Source organism: Mobula hypostoma, chromosome 26 (assembly GCF_963921235.1).
Source record: "Mobula hypostoma chromosome 26, sMobHyp1.1, whole genome shotgun sequence".
NCBI lineage: Eukaryota > Metazoa > Chordata > Chondrichthyes > Myliobatiformes > Myliobatidae > Mobula > Mobula hypostoma.
Genome location: NC_086122.1, coordinates 39,491,556 through 39,508,853, shown reverse-complemented (window position 1 = coordinate 39,508,853; position 17,298 = coordinate 39,491,556). Strand labels below are relative to the sequence as shown.

At 42.1% G+C, this 17,298-nt stretch overlaps 1 protein-coding gene across 1 annotated transcript; it reads left to right on the top strand.

Moving 5' to 3' along the window:
• The first annotated feature begins 4,552 nt into the window (after positions 1 to 4,552).
• LOC134338128 (endothelin-2-like) lies at positions 4,553 to 17,087 on the top strand. The gene is made up of 5 exons (XM_063033682.1): positions 4,553 to 4,718; positions 5,364 to 5,505; positions 7,569 to 7,688; positions 10,325 to 10,453; positions 14,378 to 17,087. Exons 1-5 carry the CDS (start codon positions 4,658 to 4,660, stop codon positions 14,478 to 14,480), a joined length of 555 nt encoding a protein of 184 aa, XP_062889752.1. The 5' UTR covers positions 4,553 to 4,657; the 3' UTR covers positions 14,481 to 17,087.
• Positions 17,088 to 17,298: the final 211 nt, after the last annotated feature.

The following is a 17,298-nucleotide window of genomic DNA, read 5'->3' as shown; positions in this document are numbered from 1 at the left end:
AAGCCAGCATCGATAAAACACCCCTCTGCACCAGAATTGACCAAGATGGAGACTGCTTGCCGTTGGACGCCCCACTCCAGAGAAGCAGGTATGAAAGTGAGTGGTGTCAAGGAGGGCAGGACAGTGGTCACACTCACCAGTACCCCTCATCCTACTGGTGAACATTGGCTTTTACTGAGCAGGTGGAGATGAAATGGTCTGGTTGGCCACAGTACAGACAGGAACGGGTGCTGATTCTCCTTTGTCTTTTAGTCGGCGTCAGGCGGGTACAGTCAACACGCATAGCCTTGGGTTCTGGAACAGGAATTGTAGATGGAGGCAAATGGCAGGGCAAAGTAGACTGACAAGGAGCTTGGAACTCTCCCAGAGCCCCCAGGGACCCTCTGGAACCCTCCCTCTGCAGTACTGCTGAAGGCGAACATTAATACAGATGGCCAAACCCTCCATGGCTTCAAAGGTGGCAGGAAGGTCCTTGGTGACCAGCTCATCTTTGATGTCTTCGGGGAGGCCGTTCAGGAAGGTGTCGCACTGTGCCTCCGAGTTCCAGCCACTGGAGGTGGCTAGGGTCCAGAACTCTATGGCGTAATCTGACACAGATCTGCCCCCTGGTGCACGTGCAGCATTTCACAGGCAGCCTCTCTCCCATGTTTGGAGTGATCAAACACTTTTCTCATCTCCTCAGAAAATAACTGAAAACTACTGCAGAAATGCTGCTCCCCATTCTCTCGCCCAACCAGACAGCTGGGTGATGACGTAGGCTACCTTGGCTCGATCAATCAGAAATGTTGTTGGTTGCAATTCAAAAATAAGGGTGCACTGGGAAAGAAAAGAGTGGCAGGTACTGGGCTCATCCGAGTACTTTTCTGGAGGGGGCAGATGGGGCTCTTGGACAGGAGGAGCGTGTGAGGATGCGGAGGGCAGGGTGGAAGATGCTGTCACAGAATGTTGATGGGCACTCTGGGACAGCTGGAGTGACTGAGTCTGGACCACAAGATCAGCTACATTGGCAGAAATCAACTCCACTGCCCTGAACACAGAGTCCAGCTGGTTCTGGTGTCTCCCCAGCATCACTCCCTGTTGTTCCAGGACAGCTCTCAGATGACCAGGGTCTGCTGGATCCATTCTTGGCCAGATTGTACGGTCAGGGCACTGGAGCAGGGATCCAATCGCAGACCCAGTACTGTGCACACAGTGATATCAATTCAGTAACAAATCCCAAGGTGCAAAAAAAATCAGCGTCAGAGTTCAGGCAGAGATCCAAACATCCAGAGAAATCCAAAAACCAGAATCGGGAAACAGGCAGAGTCAATATTCAGACAGACGGAGTACAGGTACAAATGCTGGCAAGGCTCAGGAAAATTCACCTGCACAATCTGGCAACAAACAGGTGAAAACACAGGACTGAAATACACTGAGCAATGAATAGAGAGGCAGATGATAGGTGGAGCACAATGAGACACAGGGGGCAGCAATACAGGTGATAATGAGAAACAGGTGAGAGACGGAGTACTCAGTAATACAGGGGCTGGAGTAGGGCAGGAGCGGGGGTACAGGAGCACATGGCAATACAAAACCAGTCTGACAGCTTGGAAGAAACACACAAAAATCCTCAGATTTATTGTTGTACCCAGAGAGAATGTTGAGCTGGATGCTAGAGTGGACTCCCTTACTAAAGAATGCCTCTGCTTGACTTTGTTTAACATGGAGAGGCTGATGCACAGACTACCACCACATGGTCCTTGAGAGATCAGGGTCACGGATCAGGGGCATGGAATGCAAGATGTCTCAGAACCCTTCACTGCTGCAGCTTTCCTCTGCCTTCACTGTTCTTGTGATGTATCATCATATTCTGCCAGTCCCACTATTGAGGTCTTGGTTGGATTGCTCTTCATCTGGATCCACTCCCTTGACCCTACCTTCGTGGGTGGCCCAACCAGGAGCTAAGCGACAGATGGCTAAACTCCAAACGGCATCACTCTCGAACTCACGTGTAGGTTTTCATGAGCTAACTACTTGAACTTCTGCATTCCTTCCAGTGACAGTGCTCCCACGTTGTCCACCTTGCAAGGACAGGAAGCTCACATTGGGATGATAAGGCATGCAGTGGGATGCTACTTTTGTGAAGCTAATAAGCAGAGGGGTGCATCTGGGAAAGTAATGTCCACATAATTGTCTGATGTGGCAGAGGAATCTTTGCATAAATAACGCTGACAATATTAGCTTCACTATTATGCTGACAATAAATTCAGTTCAATTTGCACCTGGGAACTCTTCCAGTGAGCTGACTAAGAATTTGGCATAAAAAGAATTGGCTGATGGACCTGTTTCTGTGCTGTACTGCTCTATGACTTTATGGATATGATATTCACATTTTGATGCTGACAGTGCAGTGACCTAAAAGATCAATAATAAATGTATGTGCTTTGCTCAGGGGTAACCTGGGGACAAAGGACTGCAGGTAAATGGAGCTCCCCAACTCCTGAAATTTCCATAAATACCAAATCTTCCAGATTGTTTCCCAGGACTGGTCAAGCTGTGCTCCAATCCCTGCAGACAGATTGGAGGCCACAACCTTCTGACAGTGGTTTGCACGTTGCAACACCAAGCCAAGGCTCAATGCATATGCATCACTTTGGTAAACATCAATATTATTATTGAGATGGTCCACTTGCATGTTTTCCTCCTACTTCTTAGGTAGACCTTCACATCTCACTGAAGTTAAACATCAAAATTAAAGATTTTCTTCATTCCCTCTGCATCAACACAGCCCTTGGGCCACATGAAAAAAAATATATATTGGGAGCTCAAGATCCTAAAGATCAACTGTGGCATCACTTATGACTTTGTTGCATAATTTTCCTTCTGTGATGCAGAGTATACTGGCTAGACTTGGCCAGTACTCATCATTCTGGAATCTTTTCATGCATTGTAATCTAATAAATATGCTGATCTAATAACAAAGTAATCCAATAACTATTCTTTCAATGCTGAGATTCTCTTCTACACCACACCCCAAGAATAATTAGGAACCTAATCATGGATAGGGATGTCAATGTTGACCAAGACAAGGCAATTTTCATTCTGGAGTTCATCACATTCCCTCTGTGACTTCCATTAGTTTGATTTCCTTTTATTTCCTCAAATACATGACTTTTAAAAGTTCCAATCTGAAGGCATTGAGTATAGTTTGGAAGTAACTCAAATGTGATATTTACAGTCATCGAGCATAGAAATAGGATCTTTGAATCATTATATCCTTCAAAACCATGAAGAACCTATCTCCACTAATCCCATTCATCAGTACTTGGTCCAAAGCCTACCATGACATAGTTATGTAACTGCTTGCCATGGTGTTTCTTAGAAAGTATAGTGAGAGGAGATTTGCTATGAGTTTGGAGAGACCAGTTTATATATCCTTGGGTACTCAAGGAAGAAAAGATGAATATTCCTGTTTAAAGGGGGTGTGGGGAAGAGCTTTCTTACTCAAAGCCAAGCATGAACCAGAACTGAATTTCTGGAGAGGTGAAGGAAAGATAACTTGTTCAAATTGTCAAAAGAGAATTGGAATCAAATGTTAAGAATAAATGGAAGGCGCAGGAGAATGGGATTGACAAGGGTGGTTGACCAGGAGTCTGCATGGACAGTGCCATTGTACGTTATGGTTCTATTCAAGGATTTTCATAAATACTGAAACCATTCATCTCAAATTTTCAGTCCCCAAACGAATTTGATGTACCTACATGTAACCTACATGCAGATAAAAATCTTCTTCCATGGCTTGTACTCTTGATTCTGTGGTCTTTGGATGCAACTGATCTAATACCCAGGGTCTTGGACCGAAACCTAACTGTTTATTCCTCTCCATAGATGGTGCCTGATTTGCTGAGTTCCTCCAGCATCTTGAGCCTGTTACTCTAATAACCATGCCACAACTTTTCTACTGCAAAGGGGAGTGCTGAACATTCACGTTTTCTGTCCAGAAATTCTGAACTGCTATTTAAATAATAAACGTAACCTTACTGAGCCTTTTTTAAAGTTTTACATAAGCAAGACACTGTAGATCTGAAATAATGCAAGAAAACGCTAGAACACTTAAGTCAGTCAGCATCTGCGGGATTGAGAAATCGTTTCAGGTCACAATGTTTTACTGAGAAAAACGTTTTAAAAATCAGAGGTAGATTAGATCCTGTTATTAGAAATCGCTATTCAACCATATTGGAAAAAAAAACAAATATTTTGTATTAAAGCAATTGCTTCAAACAGATGCCAACCTGCTGTGTGTGTGTGTGTAGGGGTGGGGGTGCGTGAATGGAATGCAGTAAATGACTCACTTTTACTTCCTTTTATCTCACCCTTAACCAAAAATGGTCATTCTTTTTTTGCTCTACGTAAATACTACAATAAATACTCGGTTTCATAAAGTTGACGAGTCCTGCTTTGTGGTTGGTGCGAGGTGTATTTAACAATGCGCGGCTTTTCCTCCAACCAGATGCCACATGATCGATGGTTGGCAGATGCTGGTATATAAACAAGCGAGACTGCGCTGCGACTCAGAGACACAACACCTAGTGCAGGGTAACACATCAACCAGGTGTTGAGACACTTAACAAACAGAACAGGACTTTGTATCCCGAATCTGCTTGTGCACAGAACAAAAATGGGCTGGAATCTGCGGGGATTATTTACCATGACAATTATTTGCTTGTTATTTGAAAATGGTAAGCATATATAAATGAAACATTCCTTATTGCAGGCGCGCGTTACTGCGACAGAATGATTGCACGCGAGCTGATGATCTTGAAATCGGTCGTTTTATTGCGTTTTTAACATTAAATTGAGTTACATAATTTGCTTTGAATAATTGTTAGAAATGAACGCTGGATAACGATAGATATTAACGCAGTTCAGCATTTTCCACAATTTTTTTGCAAAAAATACACAATTTTTGAGATGTTTATTGGTAGAAAACCAGATTACTGTAAATGGGAATGTTAAAAATGTGATTTAAAATGGACCATAATTGGGGTTACTGGGATACCAAATTGGAAAATTAGGTTCTCGTATACTTATGGTGCCTTTTTGGCATTTAGTCATCCATGACATTTAAAAATGTGCCAATTTCTGATTAATTTAAACTATGTTTGAAATCGTTCTGCTTTGATCCGTCGGATAAGACCGCCAGCACCAATGTTGTTCTCAATACGAAGTTCGGGCTGAACGATTAATGGAAAGGAGAGAGTGACGGAAACTTTATTATCTGCAGCTTTCATAACGTTTGCAAATGACGGGTGAAGTGTGTTTTCGTGTTTGAACTCCGGATTGAGAGGAGATTACATTTTGATAAGTAACATTCTTTGATGCAGGTTATTGCTTCAGCCTGTCGGGGTCTGGAATGAGCGGAGAGCCTCACCCCCGGAGGGAGAAGCGTTGCTCCTGCAGCAGTATGAGAGACAGGGAGTGCATCTACTTCTGTCACAAGGACATCATCTGGGTCAACACACCAGGGTGAGTGAAGCTTCAGCATTACGCAGCGAAATCTGAAATTAAGGCAACGCGCAAAAATTACAGGAAACGTTTAATCGGCGAAGATGCTCCGCGTTGATGTGTTAGACTGATCACTTTAAAGAGTTTAACAGCTTTAGACCATGTCACAATAACTCCCGAATTAGGCCGGAGGTAAAGTGGCAACAAAGAACCCAGCAGAAACACGAGGAAATCTGCAGATGCTGGAATTTCAAGCAACACACACAAAAAATGCTGGTGAACGCAGCAGGCCAGGCAGCATCTATAGGAAGGGGTACAATGGAAGTTTCGGGCCGAGACCCTTCGTTAGTCCTGACGAAGGGTCTGGGCCCGAAGCGTCGACTTTACCACTTCCTAGAGATGCTGCTTGGCCTGCTGCGTTCACCAGCATTTTTTGTGTGTGTCGCAAGAACGCAGCGGGTCAGGCAGCATCTGTGGAGGGACATCTGTCGACTTCCAGGATGAGGGTTCTTGAGCCGAAACAACTACTGTTCATTTCTCTTCACCAATGCTGCTGACCTGGTGAATTCTTCCAGATTTTGCTTTCGGTTCAGATTATAACATCTGCAGTCCCCTACATCTGCAGAATAAATAAAAATGAACAGTCCTGGCTATAAAATGGAAGCAAATTAAACCAAAAGAAAATTCTTTGTTTAATTTCCATCAGGACTGTTCACCTTGGAAAAATTCTGCGTTTCTTCCGTAGGAGCTCTCTGCCTTTTACCTTGAGGTTTTATCTCTAGTTGCCAAACACTTTCAAGAAGCCTGCAAGCTGAAATGTTGGCTCTATTTCCCTGCAAAGTTCATTTTCCCTGGATATAACAACACCCTTGCCTGTTCATTAGGAGATTGCATAGTTCTGGTTCATGTTTTCATACAATCACTTGCAAAATGATTTGTAGTGTACTCTGAGATCAGATTAGATGTTCTTCCTGCTTTTTGCAATTTCTTCACACTTTCCTCATACCTTTGTGTGGCTGGGTGTGTGAAAACCTCCAACTCCTCCACCCAAAGCCATCTCAGAACTTCCTGCTTTAAACCTCACCAAAATTTTCACCACTTCCAGCACTTTGACAGATGCATGGATAGGAGAAGCTCAAAGGGATATGGACCAAATACCAGCAAATTGGACAGGCTTGATTGGCAAAATGAGTTGGGCTGAATGGCCTATTTTCGTCTACATATCTCTTGAGTCTATGATCATTAAACAGGCTGGAGGGGCTAGATGTGATCTTATGTCTTTAGAACATCTTTTCTGTTAAAAGTCTTATTACTAATTCACTCATCAATGTTCTTTCAGGAATGACATCCATTGTTCTTATATGAACGGACACAAATCTCTATCCCACAACAACCTGATTGACTTCTTGCTCTCCAAAGTACTTGCAGCATACCGGCAGAAAAGAAGTAGGATAGCTATTCCATTGGGGAATGGCTGCATTTCTTTATTCTTTCCCGTTACATCATCTTCCCCACCCTCCTGTCTTCCCCTTGATCCGCACTCTGCTCCTGATCTTTGAAATTCATTTCTTCAGATATCTCTAAACCACTTTGTCCTTCTTGGATTCTCTCCTTAAAACTTGATGAAGTTGTATTAAGTCTTTGGTTTGCTGTCAACTGTTGTTTCATGCTCACATGAAGCACCTTTGGACATTCTCCTTTGTCAAATAAAGAACAAAAATACAAGTTGATGTGACCTGTTGCACTATTTTTTACCCCACATTTCAACAAACTTCTTTCATTTAATTTCTTTTCCCAATAAATTTGAGTTTCAATTTTGTAATCAAGTCATGCTACTCTGCAAAGTCAGCTGTAGTCTAAATATCTGGAAGGGATCTACTATGCCAAGTTAGTTCTTTTACAAAAAAGTGGGTCACTGTTATCTCTAAGGGGTAATAAAGTTTAATTGAAACCAAGTATTGCATAAGCTATAAACACTCATAAGCAATATACCTGCGAAGTTTGTATGTCCTTTGTGAATCATTATGTTTTATACCACCATAAAGATTTGCTGTGGTAATTTCGACTATCTGCTTTCTTAATAGGAAAACCATACCTTATGGCTTAGGAAACCCTCGAACACGCCGCAAAAGATTGACCCCAAGGTGCAAATGCACAGATTCCAATGACAGAGTGTGTTCGCGATTTTGCCATTTGGGTGGAACGTAAGTATTAGCAATCAAATATTACACTTGAGGGAATTTGAAACCCTTTGCATTTGCAGAAAGCATTGTTCCTGGGATGTGTAGAAGGGAATGATGAGGTAGGTCCAGGTCTTTGGATCCGAGTCTTGGACAGCATGTCACAGAGCAGCTTTGCAGTCTAAGAGTCAGAAACAAGTTTAATATCATGGGCTAATGTCATGAAATTTGTTGGTTTTCAGCAGCATTACATAATAAACATGAACTTGAGCAAGCATTACTTATGATGGAGGATGTCAAGAGGAAACAAAAAAGCAAGTGTGATTCTGTAACTGGCAGCTCAGCCTTACTTGCTTTGAAACCAGGATTTATTAAAATGGCAGATAAAAAGAGACCTGCTCCCAAGTTCAAGTCTTCACTCAGTGTCATTAGTTAGTTCACATGTACATTGTTTCGGATTGCGATTAGTGTCAAGCGTGACGTTCATCCTTACGTCAAATTGTCAAGACTCAGTACTAGCTTCAGGCTGACACTGCAGGGTAGAGCTGTGAATGGGCCATTTATCAGGTGTGCCTCCACCCTTCAGGTAGATTGGAACTGTTCCACAGCCCTATCTAAAATAAGAGATGTAGAGATCTGTCTGGTGCCTTGCTGATATTTATTCCCAAATCACCGTGATTTTAGCCAGGGGGTGGTGAATCTGTGGGATTTGTTGCCACGGGCGGCAGTGGAGGCCAAGTCATTGGGTATAATTAAGGCAGAGATTGATAGGTATCTGAGTAGCCAGGGCATCAAAGGTTATGGTGAGAAGGCGGGGGAGTGGGACTAAATGGGAGAATGGATCAGCTCATGATAAAATGGCCAACCTCTGCTCCTTTGTCTTATAGTCTTATGGTCTTATGATCAAATTATCTAGAGATTCTCATTTCTATTGTCATAACCTGCTATGTGAAAATTAACTGCAGGATTGCCCACAACAGTGACATTTATCCGAAGTAATTTGGCGTGTCCTGACATTACGAAAGGAAAAATATACAAAAATAAGTTTCTCCTGTCAGTTCTCAAGAAAATCCCTTACCTAAAAAAAGTCTGAAATAAGTAAAAATGTATGTAGTTAGAACTTTGAAGAAGGAGACAGTAAAGGCTGAATTTATAGAACAGACAGAAGAGAATCTGTAAATGAAAATAGGTTCAGGTTTCATATATAAACCATTGAAAGGTGTTATTGAAGGTTCACACCTGAAATTTTCAGGAGACAAACAGTACTTCGTTTCATTCAGTATTAGTGACATTGCATTTGTTACATGGAAAACCTGTTACACAGGTATAAATGCTTTAGGATGAAAATAAAGACCAAGGAATTTTCTTTTAAAATAGAACAGAAAAGTTTGACTTAATATTAAGTGTCACATTTGAAATAAGGGGATAAGGGATAAGGAAGCAATTTACATAATTATTCTTTCAATTGAGTAGATAAGGAAAAATATGTTATAGTAATTAACACAAAATATGGGAAGACTGGAAGAAATTTTAGTGCGTTGAGTTATAACGTACTTACAAATTGATGTAAAAATAATATTATCATAACTTTCAAAGGAGAAGTTAATCTCTATTTAAAATGAAAACAAAATGTGGGCTGTTGGAATGTATATAATCACCAGTTGTTTCAGAGGGGTTCTGTTGAATGAGATCCTGTGTAAAATACACTCAGTGGCCACTTTATTAGGTACACCTGTACACCTGCTCATTAAATCAAATATCTGATCGGCCAATCATGTAGTAGCATCTCAATGCATAAAAGCATGCAGACATGGTCTAGAGGTTCAGTTGTTTTTCATACCAAACATCAGAATGGGGAGGAAATGTGATCTAAGTGACTTTGACCATGGAATCACTGTTGGTGTCAGACGGGGTGGTTTGAGTATCTCAGAAACTCTTATCTCTTAGGATTCTCACATACAACAGTCTCTAGAGTTTACAGAAAAAAAAAACAAAAATCATCCAGTGAGTGGAAATGCCTTGATGTTGAGAGAGGTTGGCAAAGGAACGTTGTTTTGTGTAGTTGTATGTACGTACAGACAGGTGACAATAAGCTTGAGCTTGAGAATGGCCAGACCACAGCTGACAGGAAGGTGACAGTAACTCAAATAACCAAGCTTTACAACAGTAAAAATGCACCTCTGAATGCACAACATGTCAAACCTTGAAATAGATGTGTTACACCACACCAGGTGTAGAAGAGGGGAGGGAACGTCGACTCAGACCATGAGAGGCCTGCGTCGGGCATTTTCGTGCCTTACAAGGCACAGATTGGAAGTCTGTGTGGGGCACCACTCCTCGCACAGACTAGAGCAATGTGTGATTAAGTGCTTTGCTCAAGGGCACAAACACTCTGCCACAGCTGAGTCTCGAACTAGCAACCTTGAGGTAACTAGACGAGCACCTTAACCACTTGGCCACGTGCGTAGTAGGAGAGCACACTAGAAGAACACAGTAGGTTCCACTGCTGTATCTAATATAGTGGCCACTTAGTGTAACTCAAATAATCTTTAGTGTCAGCTTTCAGCTCACAGTTGACAATACCTGAATTGAAACAGCCAATTGTATGGTTTTAGCATAAAGGACAATAGCTGACACGTGTCACTATCTTCATTCTTCAGGAAGGATGACACCACTCTGCAGAATAATGACGTTACAAGTATACAACATCAAAACCCATTAAAGTACCAAAGCTCAAGTTCAAATCAATATCAAGAAATAAAAAGTACACATTTGGGTCGGATATTAAGGTAAATTACTTTCAAGGAAAGAAATACAATATTTTTTGTTGTTGTCAAATCTGACTGTACACATCATTTGCAAAATGTTTGGTTGCCTTTGAAACAGAGAACAACTGAGTTCTTTATAACTGCCTAGGCCTGTTAAACATAGAACATAGAATAGTACAGAACATTATGGGCCCTTCTGCCCACAATGTTGTGCCGACCCTTAAACCCTGCCTCCCATATAACCCCCCCACTTTAAATTCCTCCATATACCTGTCTAGTAGTCTCTTAAATTTCACTAATGTATCTGCCTCCACCACTGACTCAGGCAGTGCATTCCACGCACCAACCACTCTCTGAGTAAAAAACCTTCCTCTGATATCCCCTTTGAACTTCCCACCCCTGACCTTAAAGCCACTTGTACTAAGCAGTGGTGCCCTGGGGAAGAGGCGCTGGCTGTCCACTGTATCTATTCCTCTTAATATCTTGTATACCTCTATCGTGTCTCCTCTCATCCTCCTTCTCTCCAAAGAGTAAAGCCCTAGCTCCCTTAATCTCTGATCATAATGCATCCTCTCTAAACCAGGCAGCATCCTGGTAAATCTCCCCTGTACCCTTTCCAATGCTTCCACATCCTTCCTATAGTGAGGCAACCAGAACTGGACACAATACTCCAAGTATGGCCTAACCAGAGTTTTATAAAGCTGTATCATTACCTCGCGACTCTTAAACTCTATCCCTGGACTTATGAAGGTTAACACCCCATAAGCTTTCTTAACTACCCTATCTACCTGTGAGGCAATTTTCAGGGATCTGTGGACATGTACCCCCAGATCCCTCTGCTCCTCCACACTACCAAGTAATCTGCTATTTACTTTGTAATCTGCCTTGGAGTTTGTCCTTCCAAAGTGTACCACCTCACACTTCTCCGGGTTGAACTCCATCTGCCATTTCTCAGCCCACTTCTGCATCCTATCAATGTCTCCCTGCAATTTTCAACAATCCTCTCCACTAGCCACAACACCACCTACTTTTGTGTTGTCTGCAAACTTGCCAACACACCCTTCTACCCCCACATCCAGGTCGTTAATAAAAATCACGAAAAGTAGAGGTCCCAGAACAGATCCTTGTGGGACACCACTAGTCACAACCCTTCAATCTGAATGTACTCCCTCCACTACCACCCTCTGCCTTCTGCAGGCAAGCCAATTCTGAATCCAACTGGCCAAACTTCCCTGGATCCCATGCCTTCTGACTTTCTGAATAAGCCTACCGTGTGGAACCTTGTCAAATTCCTTACTAAAATCCATGTAGATCACACCCACTGCACTACCCTCATCTATATGCCTGGTCACCTCCTCAAAGAACTCTATTAGGCTTGTTAGACATGATCTGTCCTGCTGACTGCCCCTGATCAGACCATGATTCTCTAAAAGCCCATAGATCCCATCTCTAAGAATCTTTTCCAACAGCTTTCCCACCACAGACGTAAGGCTCACTGGTCTATAATTACCCGGACTATCCCTACTACCTTTTTTGAACAAGGGGACAACATTTGCCTCCCTCCAATCCTCCGGTACTATTCCCGTGGACAACGAGGACATAAAGATCCTAGCCAGAGACTCAACAATCTCTTCCCTCACTTCTTGGAGTAGCCTGGGAAATATTCTGTCTAACCCCGGGGACTTATAAGACCAAAGACCATAAGACCATAAGGCAAAGGAGCAGAAGTCGGCCATTCGGCCCATCGAGTCTGCTCCGCCATTTTATCATGAGCTGATCCATTCTCCCATTTAGTCCCACTCCCCCGTCTTCTCACCATAACCTTTGATGCCCTGGATACTCAGATACCTATCAATCTCTGCCTTAAATACACCCAATGACTTGGCCTCCACTGCCGCCCGTGGCAACAAATCCCACAGATTCACCACCCTCTGGCTAAAAAAATTTCTTTGCATCTCTGTTCTAAATGGGTGCCCTTCAATCCTTAAGTCATGCTCTCTCGTACTAGACTCCCCCACCATGGGCAACAATTTTTGCCACATCCACTCCGTCCATGCCTTGCAACATTCGAAATGTTTCTGTGAGGTCCCCCCTCATTCTTCTAAACTCCAAGGAATACAGTCCAAGAGCGGACAAACGTTCCTCATATATTAACCCTCTCATTCCTGGAATCATTCTAGTGAATCTTCTCTGAACCCTCTCCAACGTCAGCACATCCTTTCTTAAATGAGACCAAAACTGCCCACAGTACTCCAAGTGAGGTCTTACCGGTGCCTTATAGAGCCTCAACATCACATCCCTGCTCCAATACTCTGTTCCTCTAGAAGTGAATGCCAACATTGCATTCGCCTTCTTCACCACCGACTCAACCTGGAGGTTAACCTTAAGGGTATCCAGCACGAGATCTCCCAAGTCCCGTTGCATCTCAGAACTTTGGATTCTCTCCCCATTTAAATAATAGTCTGCCCGTTTATTTCTTCTGACAAAGTGCATAACCATACACTTTCCAACATTGTATTTAATTTGCCAATACATACATGAGGTTTAGGAAGCATTATCCATCCTAATGTATTTTAACAACTCCAACACCTCCTCTCCCTTAATATCAACATGCTCCAGAACATCAACCTTACTCATATTGTCCTCACCATCATCAAGTTCCCTCTCATTGGTGAATACCGAAGAGAAGTATTTATTGAGGACCTCGCTCACTTCCACAGCCTCCAGGCACATCTTCTCATCTTTATCGCTAATCGGTCCTATCTTCACTCCTATCATCCTTTTGTTCTTCACATAATTGAAGAATGCCTTGGGGTTTTCCTTTACCCTACTCGCCAAGGCCTTCTCGTGTCCCCTGCTTGCTCTTCTCAGCCGCTTCTTAAGCTCCTTTCTTGCTACCCTATACCTCAATAGACCCATCTGATCCTTGCTTCCTAAACCTCATGTATCATGCCTTCTTCCACCTGACTAGATTTTCCACCTCACTTGTCACCCTTGTTTCCTTCACCCTACTATTCTTTATCTTCCTCACCGGGACAAATTTATCCCTGACATCCTGCAAGAGATTCCTAAACATCGACCACATGTCCATAATCCTTAAGATCATGTCCTTAAGATCAGCCCAGCTCTTTAATGTCCTAGAGAGGTCATTCAGTGAAGCCACCTTTTTTGAACAACAACCCAAATGGTTTTAGTTCCAGGATTTTGTTTAAAATAATTCAACTTCAGACTCCAGGTAACTAGTTTATTTTTTATAAGAATATATCCCAAGACTCTGCTCTTCCACGCCCCACCCTCCCCCCACTCGCACATTATCCTGAGTTGAAATGCACCACTGTTGTTTCTCTGTTACTGTGTTTAAAACCTGGCTCTCCATCGCACTCGGCATTATGGGAGAACCTCAATCTCAGACTACCAGCGGGTGGTTCATCACCACCATCTTAACAATTATGGCAATGAATATTGACCTCATCAATAATACACAGACCTAAAAACAAATTGAAAAAAGCTAACTTTTGTAAAGCATTCAGTTATAACTTGAGAAATACTTAAGTCTCAAATGAGATTTTCAACTTTACTAAGATTCTTTTGCTTATTCACCTTACAGCTGTGATCTCTGGTTGTTGACTTTTCTGCCAAAGGAAATAGTTTCTTCTTACATACAATATTCTCTCCCAACTCTTGCATTGCTTTGAACATCTCTCCTAAATCACCTTTGCACTTAGGTCAAAATATAATCGAAGTTCTAGTTTTATTTTGCAAAATATGTAGAGGCTGATGCTGCTAACAGATGAATCTGACTGAATTGTCCAGACAATTCTTCAAAGGTGTATTCCACATAGAAGCTATGTATTTGGAAGTGGTGGGAGTGGAAGATGGGTGATGGAAAGAAAATGAAGAATTTTAATTTTTAGTTTAAATAAAATATGTTTTAATCTTTTACAGACAAATTGCACAGTCAAATATCCAGCTTGCTGAAAGGAAGAACTTTCCAACTAGACAGAATCAAGTCAATTTGACACAAGTGCAAAACCAGAAGGGGAGATGAGCTGTTAAGACAGAGGGAGAGAGAGCCATCTTTGGCTTCTGTTCTTCTTCCATTGAAGGCATGTATGGTACATGGAGAGAACAAGAAGATACAAGGAAGGTGGAAGGTGCAGTCCACAAATACTAACAAGCTGGCACTGAATACATATTTCTCTGTTGGACTGCATCACAATTGTAATGGGAAAGAGGGGAAGAGACATGCATAGATCATGGGAGGAAGTGGAGCTGAAAAGCTTTTCAGAAGTCTTGCTGAAAACAACACTTTGAGGTTTAGCAAGTCACTCATGATCTACATAAGGACAGCAGCATTGATAAGAGAGGGGAGAAAGACTGGCTTTGATACATTTACCACAATATTGACAACGATCAGCTTTAATGAACTGGAGGCAGAAATGATATCACTCTCCCGGACTGCTGTTAGGTACCAGAACTGAAAGCAGACAGACTAAAGTGATTGGTTCTGATATACCTCAACTCCTAGTGTAAAAGCATCAGTGTGGTTTTCTGTGAAGCAGAAGAGTACTTTTTCTTCTGCGAGTAGTCTTGGCTTTCATTGGTGCAACATGAGAGCATCAGTTATTGTTCTTATGAGCTTCGACCAAGCAGGTGCTGGAGCGTAGGCATTGGTGGCGAGGACTGAACTGCAACAATCCTGGTTGGCACTGTGCTAGCAGCACAGATTGTAGCTCCTAGATGGGTCAAGTTCCTGCTCCTACTTGCCATTTGCTGACGACCCATTCTTATTCTGTCGTCTTGAGCTGGCACCGCCGAGGATGTGCCAAAGACACAAGAGGCCAGGCTGTGATAGTTCTCCCATAGTCAGACTGCCAATGCTTTTTGCACAGGCTCACACCTGTGTGTGATAATAAAGGACAGTGGGAGCCCACGCAACTATAGCGTGCAAGATGGGAAGTCCGCAATAGAGGAAAGGAAAATCAGATGCGGAAATTGACACATTTATCAAAAACGGGTTAACCAAGTTCCACATCTGTATCAAAGATATGACATCATAGATCCTAATCACTTTGCTTTGGACACAGAAGCGCTAATAATAGTCTTGTTGAAGCCACAACAGTGTTGCTATCTTTCTCCATTATTTCAGCACATATTAACCATTTAATGTCTCCAGTAAAACAGCAGAACAGGAAAGTATTGTCAATGCATTGTACTCACTTGCCGTCACCGCTGTTTCCAGGAGGTGACTCAAAACACCATCAGTCTCCTGAAAGTACCTCCTGAGTTTTTACTAGCAGCAGACTAGTTTTTAGATGTCTGGTGAGATGAAATCTGGAACATAGATGTTTGGATATGTATGGACAGTAAGTGAAGACTTTCGTTCCCCATTAATTGGCATTAACAATTTCAGTGTTAAATTTAAGGGCAGGAACAAGCAGTACAGTCCAACCATTTCAATAGGTTAGTCTGAAAAAAAGGGAAGAATGGAGAGAAGATGTCTGTTGTGGGTAATTGTGACGCAGATAAAACAAGTAAATAAGTTGCAGGTCAATAACGAGACAAACGTAGGACGATTGGAAAAAAAAGCTTTAAATCTTAAATGTGTCAAACAACTGAAATTCCTGTGCAGCAATCTCTCTGCTTTTCTCTATCTCTCTCTGTCTTTCTCACTCTCTCTCTCTCTCTCTCTCTCTCTCTCTCTCTCTCTCTCTCAGCTGAATCATGTGATCCCCTGGGGGGAAAACAACAAAAATTACATAAAGACACCAAGCCAACAGAGGCTGGGTGTGTGGTGGAACAGAGTGCAGAGATCTAGGAAATTTCTTGGGCAATAGAAGCTAGTCCAGAAGATCTTTCTGACCCCAATTACATTAAAGCAGCCTCTATCATATCACTGTATGAACAAAGATTCCAAGGCAGGCTGTGCTGAAAGTGCAAGGTGTTTTCTAAGATCAGAAGATCGTGAACAGATGTTTGACTGTTAGATAATCTCCAGCTGTCTGAAGAAAGTTGTGTACTAATGGTCAGCGTGGTTAGTGGGTACTGAAGAGAAGAAAATGGACAAATCTATTGAGCAGCTGACTGCTGTATTCCTGGAGAATATGTTAGGTTACGCAGAAGAATAAGATGCAAAGGGTCTTCCTCTGAACTGTGTCGGTAACCAGTTAGTTGAAATTCTGGTCACTTTTTCAAAGTCAGATCTTAAATGGGAAATTAGTCTCATATCCAAGCTAGTCTTCATCACTAGGAAAGTACTAACTGGAGAGCACAGTTCAGACCTATAAGCAATAATGTTGCTGTATAAAATCAGTGGACACAGTGAAAAGATCATTCATAATTCACAGGCCACTGGAAGGAAAACTCAACTCTCCTGCTCTGTGTTCCAAAGCAAAGTGCCCTCCGTGTATTCATTTTGAGGCATTCACTATTTTAGCAGAGTACAAAGCTATTGATTCAGGACCAATTTTAATTTATTACTGACGATCTGCCTATTACAAGGATGTGAACAACATTTCAATTATTAATTTGCATATTTAATTAATTTATGATTAATTGTAAATTATTGTAATTTCCTGTACTTTGGAACTATTGTGACTATCCTTTATTAATGGAAATAAATATATTTGTTACTGCCATTAACCAGTGTAAAGATTCATTTACAGAGTACATTGAATATTAGAACAGTACAGCTCGGAAACAGGCCCTTCAGCCCACAAAGTTGTGCCAATCCAATTAAAATAGTAATCAAATGACCAATTAAGCTAATCCACCTACACAATATTCATATCCTTACATTTTCCTCACATTTATAAACCTCTATCAGGTCTCCCCTCAGCCTCTGACATTCCAGAGAAAGCAACACA